General features: G+C 40.6%; 1 protein-coding gene across 19 annotated transcripts in view; it reads left to right on the top strand.

The window, feature by feature from the left end:
- The window catches only part of PHACTR2 (phosphatase and actin regulator 2), a 324,330-nt gene that overhangs the window by 267,920 nt on the left and 35,529 nt on the right, over positions 1-20,881 (top strand). For 11 of the 19 annotated variants that reach the window (XM_089333678.1, XM_008263587.5, XM_089333677.1 and 8 more), the window contains 4 exons: positions 4,106-4,643; positions 12,103-12,305; positions 13,466-13,622; positions 17,121-17,176. In XM_089333678.1, the coding sequence (XP_089189804.1) occupies positions 4,106-4,643; positions 12,103-12,305; positions 13,466-13,622; positions 17,121-17,176 (954 nt within the window). Of the gene's footprint in view, positions 1-13; positions 254-4,105; positions 4,644-12,102; positions 12,306-13,465; positions 13,623-17,120; positions 17,177-20,881 lie in introns of all 19 variants that reach the window. The other 8 variants (XM_051854253.3, XM_089333675.1, XM_008263585.5 and 5 more) reach the window with 1 other exon arrangement.

The following is a 20,881-nucleotide window of genomic DNA, read 5'->3' as shown; positions in this document are numbered from 1 at the left end:
TTCTCACTTGTAGAGAACACTGAAAACCACTCTGAAACTCCGGCAGCTCCTGCTCTACTTCCTCCAGCTCCTCCTAAGCCTAAACCCAAACCTAAACCCAAAAAAACACCTGTACCTCCAAAAGGGGCCACTGCTGGGGCCAGCCACAAAGGTGACGAAGTGCCTCTCATTAAAAAAAATGCCAAGGCTCCTGGTAAGCAGGCCCCTGTCCCTCCACCCAAGCCAACAAGCCGAAACACGACCCGAGAGGCTGGTGAGTATGGCGCCAGTGTGCTGTGGGGTTGAGTCCAGGGTGCTGGGCTCTGAGATGGGGCTAATTGTTTCTTCCACATGTGATGATCTTTTGGTGTCTTAAAGTTTAATATCAGTGTATTCTACTTTGACACAAAGAATACCCGGGAGATGCCTTTGTTGCTGTCTACCAAAGGAGAGACAATCTATTGATTAGTTCACTATTTAAAAAAAAAAAAAAAAAAAAAAAAAAAACGTTTGTTTTATTTGAGAGGCAGAAACACAAAAAGAAAAAGAGAGGGATCTTCTCTCTACTTGTTCACTTTCTAAATGCCCACAACAACCAGGACTGAAGCAAGCCAAAGCCATAAGCGTGAAAGTCCATCTGGGTCTCTCAGATGGGTGACAGAGCCCAAGTGCTTGAACCATTACCTCCTGCCTCCCATGATGCCTTAACAGGAAGGCGGGTTGGAAACAGACAAGCCAGGACTTGAACCAGGCACTCTGATATGGGATGTGCGTGTTCCAGAGGTGGCTTAACACTCTGCACCACAATGCCTGCCCTCACCTGATTAGGTTTTTAGTTAATATACTTCTTTCATCTTGGTTAATACCCAGCAGCAGGATACGGGAGTAATGTACCTGATGAATGACATGATCTATTATTTAGACATTGACTGACCTACCTTTTTGAGTTATGAGTGACCTTTTGGCTTGGGTTTTCTTTCAGAATATTTCAGATATATGCAAATATATAATTTATCTTTGATATGTTTTCTGGATCTTAAATGTGAAATCTTCCATGTCCATAGTCATCACCCTTCTGATAAATGACAAAGTCATCACATCACTTTGGTCAGCTCCACCACACCTCTTTCTATTGCAGTCAAAAAAGTTTCAGTGGAGCTGGGAGTTACGTGCTCAGGACCACCTTGGCCTTCCCCTACCCCAGTAGAATTCATTTTGTTATAAGGTAAAACATCCTCATTAACATCCTTGCTTAATACAAGGGTAGCTTCTGTTTCTCTAGTGAGGTAGAATGAACATGCCTATCATGTAGTCTGACTTTTAAAAGGACATAAATCAAAGACCACATGCTCAAAGGCTTTTCCCTATTGATGTGTGCATAAGAATTCTCTTGTGCTGTGGCAAATCCCATTTTATCTAAAATTAGCAGTAGGATTTGTCTTGGTTTCATTTTTTGATTTTTGTGGTTTTTTTCCCCCTCATAATTTACCCATAATGCTCAATTCAGAGAATGGTCAATTGAGAGGATAGCCTGCTATCTTGATGGTTATCTTGCAGGTGGTTCTCCCTCTGGGTTCCTCTCTTTCCCCCTTTGACCTTCAGTGTCTGGGTCTCTTCTAATAAGCTTTCCAATGACATGGCCCAGAATGGTGTGCCAATGGTGCTGAAGGACCATTTCCACAGAGACTGGCTGCCCTCAAGTGTCTGCGTCCTGTCTCATTGTGCCTCTGTGTGTTTCCCAGACTGCTTTACAAAGCCCAAGAACGCTGTTTGAAGTGAGAAACACTGATCCACTTCTTCAGGCAAAGTCCCAAACTGTCACAGTGCCTTTGGGGATCATGATCCAGCCCTCAGAAACTTTCCCACTGCCTCATTCGCACATGGCGGTGGCTCACTGTGGACTCAGCCTGGGCTATCAGAAGAAAGCTGATGATTAGTGCCATGGCAGGGGATAGCTTTCATGAGAGATATTTAGTTCCTTCTAGATATTTCACTTGAAGATTTATTTATAGTCTCATGATGTTCCTAGGAATAAGGGAAGAGTACATTTTGTGCACTGTGTTATAAGAGGTCTGACCAGCAAACCCTTAAATGTAAATATGGTTGAGAGTACTCCATCAGGGACCTATGGATACTCCCTTTGTAACTGTGTAGAGCTGTCTGCATGGTGACTTTGCATTATTACAAAAATGCTGACTGTCTGGAAAAGTTGGTTCAAGTGCAGCTCTTGAGTCTCCATCATATCTATTAAATTCTTAGGGCAGTGATCAGTTACAAACTTCCTCTATAACTAAATTAGCATAGACTTCCAGATAGCAGGTATCGGTGTACAACATTCACTTGCTTAGCAAGGAAGATTAGGTGAAATCTTCCTTATTTTTCTTTCTTTCTCAATGTTATACATTGTTAACAACAGAAGTCCATAATAAAGAAAGGTGACATTTATTTTTTTATTCATGATATTTATTCATGGTAAATTAGGCAACATGGCTGATTAACAAAGGCCTGTCATTTTAGGAAATATTTAAAGAAAAATATTACATAGCTTGAATTTGCACTCCAGGCATTGGAAAAAAATACCTTTTTTTTTTTCTTAAGCCACATTAACATTAAACTTTTCTGTTAGGAAAAAGTTTTCTTAAAAAAATTATTAGAGTTAATATGCAGAATGGATTCTGTTTAACTGAACTACAAAAAGAGTTGGATGTATTAAGGCATCAAATCCTTAGTGTCTATGTTATTATTAATAAATTTAGAATGGACTTAGACTGAAGAAGTATGCTCTCTTGTAGTCAGGTGAAGGTTATTAATTATAAAGATGCATCAAGAGGTCCAAATTTGGGGGAAGCAAATTCTAGCTATGTATGTCTAAAATAATAAAGAGCCTAAAATGTAGAGACTCTTTTTTAGCTTGAATCTTGTATCTAAGTGAAACTGGCCTCTTTGGTCTATCAGAATTAACAAGTCCTGAATCTCATTGTGTGTTCCTTTGTTTCTTCTTCATCACTGACTCCCAATTCGATTAAGCTATAACCAGAAGGTAAGTTACAGTAACATCTGTTCACAGTGTGGATCAGCTCCATGACACTAACAGAAACTTTTCTAATGTTTATGTGAAAAAGAAGGAACATACAACATTATAATAGAAGTAATTAGAAGAAATTTGTAGTTTATAAAGGTCATAAAACAAGAGTGTTCTCTTGGAAGTTCACATGCATTACCTAAAATGGCATAAGGAAGAGGGTAGTTAATCCTCTTTCTCCTGAAAATGGACTGGGTGAAGGCAGTCCTTCCTAGAAGTGGCAGATACACCCTGGCATCCTCAGAGGAGTGCCCTCTTGGAACATAAATGCTAAGGAACAGAAGATTTGTGAAGGTGGAGTCGGGTTGTGAGAATGATCCACTTTTCCCTTCAGGTTATTCAGGTGCTACCCATGTAGATATCTTGTGCTGGGGCATGAAGGTTTATTTCCCTGCCTCTTGGTGTTGAAGGAGGCTTGTCCTTTCTGTGGGACTGTGTGTTTTCACTCTGCCTCATCACTGCTGCAGATGGAAGTTCAGGCCAGCATGGCAGGCTTTCCTTTCTGCTGCTATGGTTTAGAGTTTACTCCTTTAGCAGTAGGATGAGTGAATTTGCTGTTGACCCAGAAAATAGCTGGTACATATACCCTGGCCTCTGCTGAATGTGGGCTGCCACTCTATTCCCAGAAAGACATTCTTATGATATGTGCTAAGCCCAGTTGTATACTTTTTCCAGCTAGCGGCTAGTGTCTGAACCCTACACACCATAACATCCCTTCTTCAGGGCATGCAGGGGCTTTGCCAGGTGACCCAGAGGATGAGGAGCTGAAGATTTTCCCATTGGCTTGTCCAGATAAAGACTAGAGGAGGGTGAGACAGAGGGCTTTGTCTCTTAGTTTTGCCATGTCACTTGTTATCCATAGATTTTACACAAGGAGCAAATAAAAAATAAAATCATTATCCTTATTAGCTTATTTCCTTTCATTTATGTGTCCAACAAATTTTAAAGGGAACATTTTAAATATCATTGACAATTACAACTTGACTGCTTTATTTAAAAAGCATTCTATTCTCTGATTTTTAATGCAAAATCTCTCTGTTTTAGCTGGTTCCTCTCATTCTAAAAAACCAAGTGGCTCCAAAGCGTCGACTTCACCATCTACTTCATCCACCTCATCTCGTCCCAGAGGTTCCAAGGAGGCTGTTGCTAGCAAAACGGGGACAGCGGGGACTATAAAGGGCAAGAAAAAAACTGGCAAGCAGCCAACGACATCTCGACTCTCCTCAGAAACCATCACTTCTGGTACATCTGACCTCACAGGAGAGCCTCCAGAGACCAGAGTGGAAAGTCTCAAACCCAAACAGACTGTCCCTGGGGCAGAGGAGCAGACCACAAGCAAGTCCAAGTCCTTAGTCCCTGCTCCCCCCATGGCTCCACCACCTTCCCCCCCAGCCCCTTCTCTTCCTCTTGAGGATCAATGCATTGTTGCTTCAGACACTCCAGTTGTCCTGGTCAGCAATGGAGCTGACTTGCCCATCTCTGCCTTAGACCCAAGTCCGTTCCTTTGGACTGAAGAGACGACGTGCAGAACCATGCTCCCCTCAGGCACTGGCTTAAATGCTAGCAGAGAAAATGCAAAATGGTGAGTTAGGACAAAGCTTGTATTCCATCTGAGTACTCTAGATCACTAGAGTATTGTTTCTTTTATAAGGTAGTCTACTGGATGTTAAGTAAGCACACGTGTAATGCAGCTATCCATTGGTTTTTCTTAGCCTTGCCCTGGAAATGCCAGGGGCTGTCGGTGAAATTCACATTGGTAAAGCTGAAAATATCCCTTCTGATCTGTCGTTTTCAAGGACAATTAGTACCTGCTACTGTACTTCCTTTTCTCATCCTTAGACAGTCCCCTTGACTCCTTAGAGAGCTTATTTTGAATCTGTATTACCTTTGTCCAGATTGAGAACCCACTCCTACCCGTTTTCATTTCAACAATTCTAACTCTTGATTTCCCACCACAATATTGCCTTCTTTTTTATTCCCTCAATTCCCCATCCAACTCAAATGTTATCTCCTCTGTGAAGTCTTCTAATAGCTCTAGACAGAATTGCTTATTATGTCCACTATACAAAGACAATCCCTTTCCCCTATCTGTGGGACAGAAGTAGCCAACATGTCTTATTTAACTCTATGTCTCCAGTAACCAGAACAGAGTCTGGTAGGCTTTAGATACTCAATGGATGCTTATTGAATTATTGAATGAAAATGAAAAGGTGAACTAAACTGATTATAAGAAAAGTCAATCTATTTTGAGATTTGATTATTGTTTATAGCCCTTGTCTATACTCTTGAGAAACAATGATTTTTCTACTAACTACTTGTTGAATTCTTCATTTGGTGGAGGAGTAAGCTTGTGATTATAAAGTAAATTGAAAGTATTTCATTATGAAAATTAAAAGAAAAATAAGAATGGAAGGAAGAGAGAGGGTGAGAGCAAGGGAGGGAGGGTAGGGTGGGAAATATCATTATACTCTTAAAACTGTATATATGAAATATACAAAATTTGTTTCCTTTATATGTTTCAAAAATTATTAAAAAGCCAGCCTACTTCAGTATGGTAGAACTAATGTTGAAGATGAGATTGACCCTGGTGGCTAGATTTTTATAAAGAGTTTAATGGAACATAAAAGATAGTGCAGTTAGTCTTAATTACTTTAAGGTAATTAAACAAAGTGGGCCAAGGAAGTTGAGTTGTCCTTAACTGAGTTAGTGGCCCCATCTCGTCCAGTTGTCCAATCCAGAAACATGGTGTTCATCGTAGGAGCTCCAGCTTCCTTCATTCCTTTCATCTATTCACAAAGTCCTGCAAATAGTCTGCTTACAGGTAAATAATGTTTATGTGCCCTCCTATCCCACAAGTATGAAAGGAATATAGCAGGTGCCAGCTGTCAGTTCTGTCTGGGGAAGGCTTAGAACTCTTTTTTTTTTTTTTTTTTTTTTTTTAAGATTTATCATTTCATTTGAGAGGCAGAGTCACAGAGAGAGGGAGGGAGAGAGAGAGAGGTCTTCCATGTGCTGGTTCATTCCCCCAAATGGCTGCAATGGCTGGCGTTGGGCCAATCTGAAGCCAGGAGCCAGGAGCTTCTTCCAGGTCTCCCATGCAGGTGCAAGGGCCCAAGTCCTTGAGTCATCTTCCACTGCTTTCCCAGGCCATATGCAGAGAGCTAGATCAGAAGAGGAGCAGCAGAGGCACGAGCTGGCACTCATGTGGGATGCTGGGGCCACGGGCAAAGGCTTAGCCTACTATGTCAAAGTGCTGGCCCTGGCTTGGAACACTTAAATCCAAACTCTTCCCTCTTGTTTCTAAGAATAAAACCTGTATTTTCAGTTCAAATTATTTAATAGAGTATCTTTCAAACAAATTTTTGGGGCCCGGCACTGAAGTGTAGTGGGTAAAGCTACTGCCTACAGTGCTGGCATCCCGTTTTGGGCACTAGTTCAAGTTCCAGCTGCTTCACTTCTGATCCAGCTCTCTGCTATGGCCTGGGGAAGCAGTGGAAGATGGTGCAAGTCCTTGTGCCCCTGCACCTGCGTGGGAGACCTGGAAGAAGCTCTTGGCTCCTGGCTTCTGATGGCCCAACTCCAGCCATTGCAGCCATCTAGGGAATGAACCAGCAGAATGGAAGACCTCTCTCTCCCTGCCTCTCTGCCTCTGTAACTCTGCCTTTCAAATAAATAAATAAATAAAAGAATTGTCATCTAAGAGTATTTTTAAAAAATTAGCACATTAATTGGGGCCAGCACCATGGCGCAGTAGGTTAATCCTCCGCCTGTGGCACCTGTGCATCCCATATGGGCGCCGTTATAGTCCCGGCTGCTCCTCTTCCAATCCAGCTCTCTGCTGTGGCCTGGGAAAGCAATAGAAGATGGCCCAAGTGCTTGAGCCCCTGCACCCACATGGGAGACCAGGAAGAAGCTACTGGTTTCTGGCTTCAGATTGGCACAGCTCTGGCCTTTGCGTCCATTTGGGGAGTGAACCAACGGAAGGAAGTCCTTTCTCTCTGTTTCTCTCTCACTGTCTGTAACTCTACCTCTCAGATAAATAAATAAATAAATCTCTAAAAAATTATTACGTTAATTAGGTTGTTTTTGACCAATAAACTAAAATATCAACTTTATTGCTGAAAATAATAACCTTCATTTACTGAGTACTTATTTAATGTCAAAAACTAGGTGCTGTACATGTGTTATTATTCAGTTCACATAAATCTTCCATGAAATATTCCTGTTTAATAGATAAGAAAATTGGCACTGAGAGAAGTAAAATAGTCTGTCCAAGATTGCCTTAATTAGAGCTGTTAAAGCCAGAATTCAAACCCAGCTCTGTACACCAACTTTTGTGCTCTGAATAATTTTTTATGTTTTCTAAAGCAGTTACTTCTGCTTCTGTGATTTTTTTCTAATAGTTTGATGTTTGTTTTTGTTTTTATCATTTGGAGGACCATCATTTGGAATAAAGCAAAGGAAAGATAAATAAATGTCAAATTATAAATTTATTTGACATTTTAATAGAAGACATGGGAAAAGAAATTATTAAAGCCAGTAGTTATGATGTCTGTCTGAATAAATTTTGTGCTGTTATTACAGAATGCCTGAGACTGGGTAATTTATAATGAATAGAAATGTACTGGCTTACAGATCTGGGAGGCCCAAGATCAAGACAGACAGTGGCATCTAGTGAGGGGTGTCTTGCTATACTATCACATGGTAGAAGGTAGAAAGGCAAAGTGCAAGAAAACAAATACATTCCCGTGAGCCCTTTTATAATGGTATTAAACCATTTATGGATTAATACCTCCTCTTAGGCCCCACCTCTCAGCATTGTCAAATTGGGGATTCCAACACAGGAATTCTGGGGAACAGTTCAGTCCATAGCAGTATTCTTAATACTTCCAGCGTGTAGCAAGTGTTTTCATTTAATTATCACGAGTGTTTTCCAGCACTGCAGTCACTTCCAGTCTTGAGAACTGAACATTCATCTTTCCAGAATTTACTTTTCGCTTGCCATCTCTGTGCTGGGCAATACACCAAGCAGCAAAGATACAAAAATGAACAAGACAGAATAGGTGAGAGTAGTTTCTTCCATAATATTGTCCAGTGCACCCAGAAAGAATAAATGTCTGAGGTAGCATAGGAAGTTGGGGAAATAGATTGAGCATGGGTTTATTGTTGAGTGTACTGAAGATCAAGGTGTACCATACAGAACACTTTCTTAGATGGTCCTAAGCATGCAAAGAACTCCTATCCAAAGATGACCTGGCTCTGTCCACTTCATCTCCATGAACATTTAGGAACCAAACTTTGTGGAGCTAAGCATCACACTGCATGCTGGGAACTTAATATCAGCCTTCAGCCCAAGTATGTGAAGAACTGTTAGAGGGAAGAGGTAAATACCTGTTCTCCATGTGTCCTGGGGCTATAATCAGAGGAGGCAAGCTTCGGACCTTGTTAGACATTGAGATATTTATAATAGATTTTCCCGCCAGTCAGGTTAATTATAATGCTTCCTTAGAAGAGCTCATAAAAATGTCCTTCTCTGCTGTATTCTTCGGAATTAAACATTTAAATTATAATTCATCCTACAGGGTGTTTTGTGTTGGCTCTTGAATTAATAAGCCTGGAGTAAGTAGTCTCTCAAATTTCCTTCCAGATTCTTTCTTCAAGTGAATATTTTACTTAGAATTTTTGGCTCTTCCTTACTTGCTTTACTTAGAATGCTGCCTGAGTTATATTTAGTCAAGTAATGTGTGAAGATTCTGTCATTTTATGAAGAGACTTCTGTTTGCAATACAAATATCAAAACTTGAAAGAGGGCAAGTGGCTGTGCATAAAAAAATACCCACCTCTGTTCCCATATGGCAGTGAACTAACTCTTTGGTAGGTTTCTCTTCATTGGCAGCCTCATCAATAACACATATGTCTGGTATAACGTAAGGCAGAAACTAATAGGCCTTTTTTGAGGCCATATTCAACAGTGACTTGATTCTATTCAGTCTATTTCCACAAACATTTATAAAATGCACATTTTATTCAATATGTGCCGGAATTCTAGGAGGGGAAAAAAAGAGAGCCAAGTCATGAGTTACTTGCTAGAAACTTGGAATATATTTAATATTAAGTATAATGTATTAATATAACTGGAAATTCTAAGTCTGAAACATATATACCATGATATGACCTTTTTTTTAAGATTTTTTTTTTTTTTTTGAGAGGTAGAGTTACAGACAGAGGGAGGGATAGACAGAGAGGAAGGTCCCCCATCTGCTGGTTTACTCCCCAAATGGCTGCAACAGCTGGAGCTAGGCCAATGTGAAGCCAGGAGCCAGGAACTTCTGGGTCTCCCAACGTGGGTGCAGGGGCCCAAGTACTTGGGCTATTTTCCACTGACTTTCCCAAGCCATTAGCAGAGAGTTGGGCAGCTGCGATACAAATTGGCACCAATATGGGATGCCGGCTTAGCCTACTATGCCACAGTGCCAGTCCCATTATTTGACAATTAATAAGTAGGCCAAAAACCTTCAGCCTGAGTTCTGGACTTCTAGACTGGAGTTGCTACCTTAATTGGGCAACTCACCCATGGTATTCCCCAGTTCTGTGAACTATACATCATATGCCCTGTCTGTACTATAACACACTTACAAATATATGCTCAATTCTTTGAAAACTGAAAAAAAAAAATAGGGTGAGGTAACAAATTAGTGAACAATAACACAAACAACTATCAGGACTCTTCTCTGAAGTACCTTTTGTTCTTCTACCCAGAATATATTAGTACTGGGCATATTTTTTCAATGTGCTGTGGTCACCAATAAGTTTATTTACAGGGTTTCTGGCAGCAACCAAGTGAAAACTGGACTGTGGAAAAATTTTCCCATAAAAATATATCCCGTATTTAAGATGAGATTTCATATTGTGGGAAATAATACAGTGATTCCTCAAAAAGCTAAACATAGAATTACAATATGATTCGATTTAGCAATTCTGTTTCTATTTGTTTAGTCCAAAGCATTGAAGGCAGGGTCTTGAATTCGTACACCAGCGTCCATGGCAGCATTATTTACAATACCCAAGCGCTAGAAACAACCCAAATGTCCACTGAATGATGAGTGGATAAACGAAATGTGGATATACATACAGAGGGATATCATTCAGCCACAAAATGAAAGGACCTACAGCGTGCTACAACATGAATGGGCCATGCTGGCATTAGGACACGTAAAGTTAATAAAGCCCAAAAGGGCAAACATATGATTTTACTTACATGAGGTTCCTGAAATGGTCAAATTCATAGAGACAGAAAGTAGAATGGTGGTTGCCAATGGCTGAGGATTAGGAGGTATGGGGAGTTACTGTTTGTTGGGGAACGGAGTTTCAGTTTGGGAAGATGAAGTTCTGAATGTGAATAGTGGTGATGATTACACAACAGTGTGCAGGTGCCATTGAATTGTACATTTAAAATGTTAAAATGATAATTCTATGTTATATTTAAAACAAGATTTCACGTAGTCCCCTTTGAGAACAAGAGTTTAGGCTGTTGGGTTTTCTAAGTGAAAAATGGAGAATTTAGAGAGTACTTAGGCTCATGTATAACATGAAGCAGAATTTTAAATCCCTCATATTCTGATAAAATTGACATGCATTCATTATTTAAAGAATGCTCTTTGGTTTTCTTGCTTTGTTTTGTTTTTGATTAGTGAGAACAGCAGACACATGTTTTGTACCAAGAAGTCTTTCAGAGTGTGACATCCAAATTTGGATTCTTCTATTTATATCAGAACGTAATTTGGGGGATCTTCTGTATCTTCAAATGGAGATGACATGGAGTTTATTATATGATATGCTTCTGATGTAAAGTATATTTTATTCTAGTCTTTGAAAATTGCCAAGTTTTATATATTTATAGAAACACTTTAAGCCAGACACTCTTACCAAGCTAAATAATAGAAAATTAATGCATCCTTGCACTTCACTTTCCTTTTAAAGAGTGTGTTTAACTTTCACACTTTCCATCTTATGTTATTATAATAGCCCTGTGAGAGGAAGCTTTACAAATGGAGAAATGAAAGCAGAGAGGATCTATGAGTTTCTCTGCTGACATACTGGCTAGGATGAAAATAGGATTAATTCCTGTATTAATGAAAGAAGGTGTACTTTTCTATGCCATTATGAGGATGCAAAACAGTGAGTCCCATTTGTCCAGGGACTTGTGGGTGTTTAGAAAGCAGACAAGTTTTGTGTGATCAACGTACATTGTGCTAAGTACTCTGGTTGGCTATCTTCAGGTCACCATAAAAACAGAGGGATAAGTCAGGAAACTAAACTGACAGCTCATGGAAGATTCCTGAAGGAACTGAGGTTTTAACTGATCAAATAAAAATGCACTCAAATATTCATTAGCTTCTAGCTTATTCTTTCCACTGGACCCCCATTTCTATGTAAAAATAAATTTGCAAATTACAGTTTTAGTATATTCATTCGCTAAACATGTTGGACACAATCTAGTCGTCTTAATTTTATTGGCGAGGCTGGCGCCGCTGCTCACTTGGCTATTCCTCCGCCTGTGGCACCAGCACCCCAGGTTCTAGTCCCGGTCAGGGCACCAAACTGTCCTGGTTGCTCCTCTTCCAGTCCAGCTCTCTGCTGTGGCCCGGGAAGGCAGTGGAGGATGGCCCAGGTCCTTGGGCCCTGCACCCACATGGGAGACCAGGAGGAAGCACCTGGCTCCTGGCTTCGGATCGGCGCAGTGCGCTGGCCATAGTGACCATTTAGGGGATGAACCAATGGAAGGAAGACCTTTCTCTCTCTCTCTCTCACTGTCTATAACTCTCGCTCTCGCTCTCACTCTCACTGTCTAACTCTGCCTGGCCAAAAAAAAAAAAAAAATTATTGGCGAGGAATGTATAATCTTAAGAAGTAATACTGTGCTGTTCTTCCATTTTAGTGACTTGAGCTGGCCCATGTCTGGCTTCTGCTTCTCGTGGTGCTGGTGTCCCTTGGGTTGACCTGAGCCTTGCATCACCCCTGTGTTTCTGTGCTTTTCACAGCTTCACAACCAAAGATGAGCTGGGGAAGGCAGCACCTCAGCTGCTCTCCCCAGGGCTGATGGGAGACTCTTCAGAATCCTTCAGTGCCCCAGAAGACGAGGGCCCGAGGGAGTACCAGGCCAACGACTCTGACTCCGATGGACCCATCTTGTACACTGATGACGATGAGGAAGAGGATGAGGATGAGGACGGCAGTGGAGAAAGTAAGACTTTGCACAGGGTGGGAGGAGAGTGGGTGGTAGACAGAAGCGGCGGCCCTTCCTGAGGAACAAGAGCCTCTCGCACATTGGAAATGTGGATGTCCTGAAGTTTGGCATTTGGTGACGGGTCTTTCCAGAAGGTGATGTCACAGGGTGGGTCTGGCCTTCATCTCTGAGCTGAATGGACGTATTTGCATTGATGAAGCGAACCAACACTTTCTAGGCACAGAGAGCCTTCTCAGAATGGTCAAAAGGTCTTTTTGCCCTGGTTCTTGAATAAGAGCATCAGTGCAGGATTCCTTAGATTACCCCTTGGAGGAGTCAGAGAATTTGACTCCCTTTCTACTGCAGTTTGAAGAGAGAGAGAAATGAGTCAAGAATGACAACTACCTTTTAGAATTAAAAGCTACCCCTGCTTCCCAGAGAGTGAGATAGTTTGCCTTCTAGAAGGAATGATACTAAAGTGGAGCACTCTCACTACATGTGTGTAACTCAGGGAATTAGAAAGTGCTGGAATTTTTAAAACCTTCTGAGCAGGATGACCTATGGGATTGAATTTATAGATTATGAAAAGCCGTGACTGTCATAATGCTTGAACAGCAGTTTGTTCAGTTCCTTGTAATTTGGACAGAGTGGGGGAAAATATGAGCCATCTGGTATTAGCTAGCATCTGTTGAGACTTTAGGGATTCCTGGGTCGCTGAGAGTTAAGTTATTGCTCTACATTGTAGGGCCTCTGCCAGCGGTGTGGTAGGGTCTTTGCCAGAGTGAAGGAAAGGACGAGACAAGGATTAACTGTACAGCATAAGTAAAGGAACTGACTTTTTAAAACATGAAAAAGACAAGGCATTGTGCAATCAGTAATTTCCGTAATCTACCATTTCAGCAAAGCAAACTTCAAAAATCACTTTCCAAATGATGAGGTGATACTTCCAAGTTTTTCATGGTGTCCCAATCTTCTTCAGAACATTTTTTTTTAAAAAAAAAGAGTTCTTTAGTCTTTTTCAAAATGAACTCCATCCAACTCAAAAGCTTTTTCCTCTTAGGTTAATTAAGTTCCCCCTTTTGCATGAGGATAAAGGATTTGATCTGTGTGCCATGTGTAACCCGAGTACCACTGGCTCAGAGCTGCTCTCTGCATTTCTGCCCTTTTGTAATCCTCAGGTGCTTTGGCAAGTAAAATACGACGAAGGGATACTCTTGCTATCAAACTTGGCAACAGACCATCCAAGAAAGAGTTAGAGGACAAAAACATCTTGCAACGCACATCTGAGGAAGAGAGGCAGGAAATCCGACAGCAAATTGGAACCAAGCTTGTCAGGTAATTGCTGAAACTTTGGTCCAGCACTGACCATTTCATGCTTTTCTTCCTCTCGAAGATTCCTACTTATCTGGGGTCATTGTGATTTCCTTGTGGATGGGCACACCTGGCCCATGCGATCTCTAGAAGTTGGTCTTGGATGGGGAACCCCTGAAAGAATCTGCCCTTTGGTCCAAATAGCCAGTGGCTTTAAGGTCACCAGCACCTAAACCTGGGATCAACAAATCTTTTTATGAAGGACCAGTAGGTAAATATTTCAAGACTTGCCTGCCAATCTCTGTTGCAGCTACTTGGCTGTGCTTGGGGCAACATGAAAGCAGCCATAATGATATATAAACAAGGGAGGATGGCTGTGAGCCAATAAAACTGTTACCAAAAAGGGTGACAAGCTGGACTTGGCTCAAGGTCCACAATTTGCCCAAGTCCTGGCTGAATTTGCCATCTCACGAGCATTTCTATGTGGTATTGTGAGACTGCAAACGTGATTGGTTAGCTTCAGTGGCTAAACTCCATCAAGTCAGGTAGCCATATCCCCTATACAGAATTCCCCTTTTATCTTCAAATAAATGGGGCTTCTCACATCTCTTGCCGCCTAAAGCCATTGAGTGGGATTTCTGCTTTTGCCACTAATAACTTCGGAAGTCCACAGAAGTGAATTTTCATTCATGCTGAAGCCCTCATTTTTGATTAGCGGTTTAAGTACATTGAAATATCAGTAATTCTAATGACATCAGGAGGGTGCATAACTGGGAGAAGGGAACAGCCTGGATCTGGAGGTAGAGGCAGCTGCTGTCCTCGCTTAGAAATGGAAGACTTGTATGACTTCAGTGCAGCTGGGGGTTGGCCTGAGGATTCTGCAAGCCTTGACTGCAAAGGGAGAGTGGCCCATATGAGATCATGTGATGGGACCAGATACAGATTTCACAGACGGCAGCTGTGGTGACATCTATGTGAGGGGAAAACTCAGCCTAACGGGCAGTCCAGGAAGAGGCTTAGAGTGTCCCTCTGCCCTGGAACTCTCCCCAAGAGTCTGGAAGAATTTCAAGCATAGTTCCCCAATGGTCTCTCTTTTTCATGCTGGTCTCACTGCAGCCCTGAACTTTGACCGTTTCCTGGTTTAGGAACTAACGTGATTAACAGTATGGAGCTGGAAGGATCTTACAAGTCAAACTAGTAATCTTACCAAGATTACCAAGATTACCAGAAAGATTAAGGGAATTTCTCAAGGACACGCTGTTCCTTAGTAGCAGAACCAAGGTTAGGATGTTGGATCCTAGGCTCTCTGCCCAGCCTTCTTTCTTGTATGTGGTCTCCTGTTTTATACTTTGTGCGCTAGGTTTTTTGGTTGTTTTATTGTCCTTGTTTATATGTTGCAGTGAAGAAGAATGTACAAAAGAGAATAATGTAAAATAATGCAAAAAAAACAAAGAATATCATTGTAGTTCATCATAGTAAGCAGTTAAAAAGTGAGGTTTCATTTACCCACCTCAGTAAATGTTAAGGTGGCATTAAATAAAATTTGGCAATTCTTTGTTAAAAATCCTAATCAGTAATAAAGGTTTTTTTGAAAATTATGCTGATACTTTAGTTTATAGAGACCTTAAAGTCATTTTTATTAAACAGAGAGGCACACAGAGGCTTCCCATTCTTCCCGTACTAAAAGTCTGACCACAGTTATTTGTAGTGAAACAAGATATAAATTATAGGAAAGCAATACTCCAAATAGATGGTGCTGTGTACTAGGACACTTTGGAAAAATGTACAGAAATCGCTATATAATAACTTCAGCAGGTTCACAGATGTGGGATTAATCTGTGAAAACCAATATCATTTATACAACACTGACATATAATAAGAAAACAATAGAAAAGGGAAATTACATTTACAAAAATAGTAGCAATCTATCATTTCCCCGTATGTAAAATGGGAGCTGGCTGCTGCTCTGCAAATTGGTTTTAGGATTCAAAATAGTGTAAGGAAAGCACCTGGCACAGTATCTGGGACTTTTAAAAGTATGGATAAATGATAGCTGTGATTATTGGCTTTATATTGACCTGTGTGTTAAGTGCTTTAATCAATGTGTAGTCTGTGCCACTATTGCGTATGGGCAAAAAACAGGACGGTGTCTTTAATTTTCACTTTCAGGAAAAGACAGCTTCAAGGTACTTTGTGAATTCATTTGTAAGATTTCAGTAGGATGAAAAGGAGAGAAGGCATTCCAGAGGGAGAAAACTCCATTAGTAAAAGAAAGATGATGTATTTGGGATATTACAAAGAGTCCAATATATTGTAATTACAGATATATAGACAAGATATATGGCTACATGGATGGCACAAAATCTGGCTAGCATAGACACAGATGTTCACTGAGGTTTTTTGTGGCTCAAATACTTAAGAAGTTAATTTCAGGGTAGCTCTGATAATGATTAAATGTAAACAATATTTTAAGGAGATATTTAAAATATTAATTTCAGTCCTTCATAGCATTTCTGACATAGCCATATCTAAAATTCATAATATCTGATTTTAAGATCATGTTTCCTATATATTAGTTTACTTTGCACAAATTCAGCTTATATCCAGAAAAGTTTTTCTCTTTGATTAACAACAAATTACTCACATAAACATGACCAGAGCAAAGTGATTAAGGATTATTAGCATATCCAGATCTCATGTCAAATAGATTAGCATCTAATCCCAAATGAACCTGGATTTTCTTGAGGGCAGAAGGAAGGGCCTGTCGATTTCAAAATAAATTTATGTATAATATGTTCATTTCAGGCCCCCATAGCAGAGGTCCATGTACAGTACTGTGCAGTATGGACAGTCTCTCCTGAATTGGCATGGCCTCTTGGGCAGCAGCCTGCTTTAAACTCTGATAATCTACATATTAACTAATCTGTTGTAACAGACACCGAAAAGCACAGGGGCTCCAATGAGGTATGTTTCTTTCTTTTTCACATCAGAGAGAGAGGGCCAACTAGCACGGGCGAGCACCATCGCCTTGCCTCTTATTTCTCTCCCTTCCTCTGGATAGTCTCATCTGCATGATCAGAACTGGCTTCCACCACCAAGGTTAAGTTCTAGCCTGTGCTAGAAGGAAAGATAGAGAAGAGGATACACACCCAGTCACTCTAAGGGTAAAAAGTGGAAGTTACAGATATCAGTCTGTCCCATCCATTGTAAAAACTCAGTCACATAACCAGATACAGCTACTGGGGAGGCAGATGGCTGGAGCCAGACACTTTGCTAAAACCCAGGCAGTTCTATTTCTAAAGGGGAGAGAGAGAATGGAGAAGGGGGACAGTTAATAGACTTAGCTGCCATCTGTAATCTCCAGAGTAATGGGAAGAAGACTTTTATTTTTTAACTTAAAAAATGGACTTTTATTTCTCAAAATAATTTAAAAAAAGAAACATTGTTTTGTTCTTTTATTTTGCATCTCCAACTAAAGGGTCCTTATTTGTAACTTGTAGTGTTGCCTTTTTGTCATCATAGGAGACTCAGCCAGAGACCCACAACTGAAGAATTAGAGCAAAGAAATATATTGAAACGTGAGTATTCTATATTACTCAAGGGTTCTTTGTATAACCATTAATAAACTGCTTCTAGACATGATCCATTTATTAGTGGGAAACCATAATATATTCATTTACTCACAACTAACTGAAATAGCTCATTTATAAGACAATTACATATAGTTATTTATATACTAAAAATTCTTGAATTTTATTTTTTATTTAGATCTTTGAACCTGATATCCATCAGACTACAGTCGTGGTCTTAACAATTGTTAGAAAAGATGAAATATGCTACATGCATTCTCTCATCCAAATGTTAAATAGAAGAAAATGTCCTAGTCTACTTGCAAACAAATGTCAAAGAAAAGGCCAGAGAATCCACAAAGAAATAAATCAAACATTCCTATATTATTATTAATAATACAGTTCGTTGCTTGTTTCAACAAATGACTCCATGTAAAACAAAATTATGGTAAAAGGAATTTTTCAATATATTTCATTTTCCTTTGTTGTTGTAACTCTGCTTCCCTCTTAAGGTGCTGTAGTTTCTCTGCACTTGCAGAATTCCCATACTCATTTTCCCATTTTTTCCCCCCATCCTCTGACTTTAATCTGTACTCACTACTCTAGCGTTTTTGATTGGCATATCTGTATCAAAGACCGAGTCCAGGCTGGCGCCGCAGCTCACTAGGCTAATCCTCTGCCTTGCAGCGCCGGCACACCGGGTTCTGGTCCCGGTCGGAGCGCCGGATTCTGTCCCGGTTGCCCCTCTTCCAGGCCAGCTCTCTGCTGTGGCCAGGGAGTGCAGTGGAGGATGGCCCAAGTGTTTGGGCCCTGCACCCCATGGGAGACCAGGAGAAGTGCCTGGCTTCTGCCATCGGATCAGCGCGGTGCGCCGGCCACAGCGTGCCTGCCGCGGCGGCCATTGGAGGATGAACCAACGGTGAGGGAAGACCTTTCTCTCTGTCTCTCTCTCTCACTGTCCACTCTGCCTGTCAAAAAAAAAAAAAAAAAAGACCAAGTCTGACAGAGAGGCAGTCCATCATGCTCCTGTGTGTCAGTGTGGCTACCAACTGCAGTGAGTTAACAAAGGGCTGTTTTTAAGATGAACTTAGCTGGTGTTTTATATATTGTTAATCTAGTTTCAAAAGAGCTTTTTACTATATGAAACACCAAAGATCAGGGATGGGCAGATCTCTGGGCAGTACTGCGATGGTAAGGAGCCATTGGCATGGGGAAAATCTTTTCTACCAGGCTAGTAGAGTTGAATTGGCCTGCTGGATGCCAATCTGAGCTGCTCTCCTTCCTGAAGGAAAGAGATATTTTAGTTGCAGGTTTTTACTCTACTTGCTATCACTAAGGCACCCCAACAGTGCAGGCTTAACACAGAGGGTAGCATCTTCCCTGTCCCTAAGGTCTTTTTGCTTGCAATGCTTTCTTTCCTTGTTGTTTGTGAGCATAACTTGCAACAGAACCCCAGGACTAAAGTGACAGTCAGTGTGTGGAAGAGCCTGTTTTGGAGAAGAAAAAAATCATGACTAGAAAAGAAGGCACAGTTTGTGTTTTAACTTAGGAAGGGTAAAAGCAACGTCTAATTTTGACAGCCAAACAAAATGAAAAAAGGCTCACTGCTTTCAATAACAAGTTCTAAGTGAATATTTGTTGCATTAAACTTTTAAGTAAGCTCAAATATAGACCATAAGCTCCTAAAGAGATTATGTCCTTTTGGAGGTCTGATACAATACCTAGAAAAAATGGCCAAGCAAGTTCTGGGTAATTCTTTCCTGCTCCTGGGAGACAAATAGTGCCAAACCACACTGGAGTTTGGTTGTTTGAGGAACTGTTTCATGGATCCATAAATTTATCACACATTGATCTTAAGTGCTGTGTTGGCTTTTATACCCCCTGTTTTCCTGGAGGTTTGGGAAAGAGTGAAACACCAAAGTCAACTTTAGATTTTACTCCAGCCCGTTTTTCACTTCCTTCTAAGTACATCTAAGAATGTTTATTCTGGAAACAAAAGACACATTTCCAGTCTGGAGAAGCTGATAACTGGCTTGTGATCTCCTGACACAGTATTGTATGGCCAAGGGAAGCCAAGAGAGCCGGTGAGGTTCATTCTAGCAGTTTTCCCAGGCTTTCTGCAGATCGGTCCCAGGGAGCTGAGTGGTTTAGCTACGAACGTTGCTCAGTCCCTCTTGACCTTTGGGTTCTTCCAGGTAGATTGTGGTCCTGTGTTTCTGTGTTTCACCTCCAGCTTTTGTGCAAAAAGCAATAGGATGATCTCTTCAAAGAAAAGTGTGTGTGTGCCGTGGTGTCGTTTTGAAGTAACTAGGTCGTCTTTTCTGGACCAACTGGGAGACTATTCACAGCATAAGACATTCAGTAGTTCTCCTATCAGAGCCCATTGATGGTAGAACACACATGAATGAGATGGCATAAATGTTGGCAGCTTTCATCAGACGCCACAGGAAAAGTGTTCTTGCTTAGTGTCATTCTCCTACTTACTTCTTACTTGAATTCTTTCCCAACTATGTCGGTGACACTAAAATTTTTGAAAAAAATATGGATATTAAGTTATATTTAGTTATGCATTTATAGCTAGTTCCTTAAAAAGCCTCAAAAAGAAACTTTTGCTTGAAAGCTCAACTTTCACAAACCAGGAAAAGTGATGCATATGGAATACCTTTCACAGGGCAAGATTTGAAAAAGACCCTCTTAGCAATATTTAGCTGAAAGTGTATGTCTGTCTTTTAGAGAAAAAAAGTGGGTTAGGCCATTGAGTTCTGTATGTATGCTTCCCCAACATTTTAGTATGAAAAATTTTTGAATCTATAGGAACGATGGAGGAATTTTACAGAAAAAATACATACAGCTATCATCTATATTCTACTCTTAATACCTTGCTTTATCACATATCTGTCCGTCTGTTGATCCAGCTTATTTTTTATGTATTTCAACATAAATTTATACTTGCATTTTCACTTGTGAACAGCCACATGGAAACATACAAAACTGCAAAAACAGACAGAAACCACAAAAAATATTTGACTTTTTTGAACCCATTAATCTGAATTGATGACTCAAGAATATAATACTGTAGTTGTTGGGACTTCTATACTTTTCTTTCTTCTCCTTTTCATTCATCCGCAACCTAGTCTGGGCAACACTCACCAGCCAGGCAGGTTTCCTGTGGTGCCTGTGGCTGTTGAACCACATGTATTGTTTGTGTGTTTATGGGAAATGCTTCCTGTGGCTGTTCCGAAGCCTCCACCCCTCTCTGCTGTGATGGGAGTTGCTGCGAACAAGATTGTCAATGAACCGCGTCACTTCCTTCACAAATATCCCTCCAGGCCAAAGTGACCAGAAAGGTCACTACTTCCTAATTGGTCCTCTAATGAATCAAAAAATGAAGGAAATATGCAAACAAAAAAATTTGAATTTCCAAGTATTAATCTTAAATTTAACCTTGACTTTCTAAGAGATTTTACAATAACTATTTAATAAGACTCAGAGGAAAAGTCATGTTGGCTTCCCTCCACCTCTCACCGTCTTCCTCTAGCTTCTTTAGAAGTTTTTTGAAACTGGGAAATATGAGGAAGTCAGTTCCTGATGCCAAAAAAGAGTCCCCAGATAGTGAAATCCTGTTTACTTAACTCCCCTTACTGCAGCTGGCCCTTTTTCAAAATATCACTGGCTGTTACCTCATTATTCAATATGCTTAATAAGCAAAATTGT

The sequence above is a fragment of the Oryctolagus cuniculus genome, chromosome 5, assembly GCF_051225735.1.
Source record: "Oryctolagus cuniculus isolate XC-2025 breed Fujian yellow rabbit chromosome 5, ASM5122573v1, whole genome shotgun sequence".
Taxonomy (NCBI): Eukaryota; Metazoa; Chordata; class Mammalia; order Lagomorpha; family Leporidae; genus Oryctolagus; species Oryctolagus cuniculus.
This window is presented reverse-complemented; position numbering and strand designations above follow the sequence as displayed.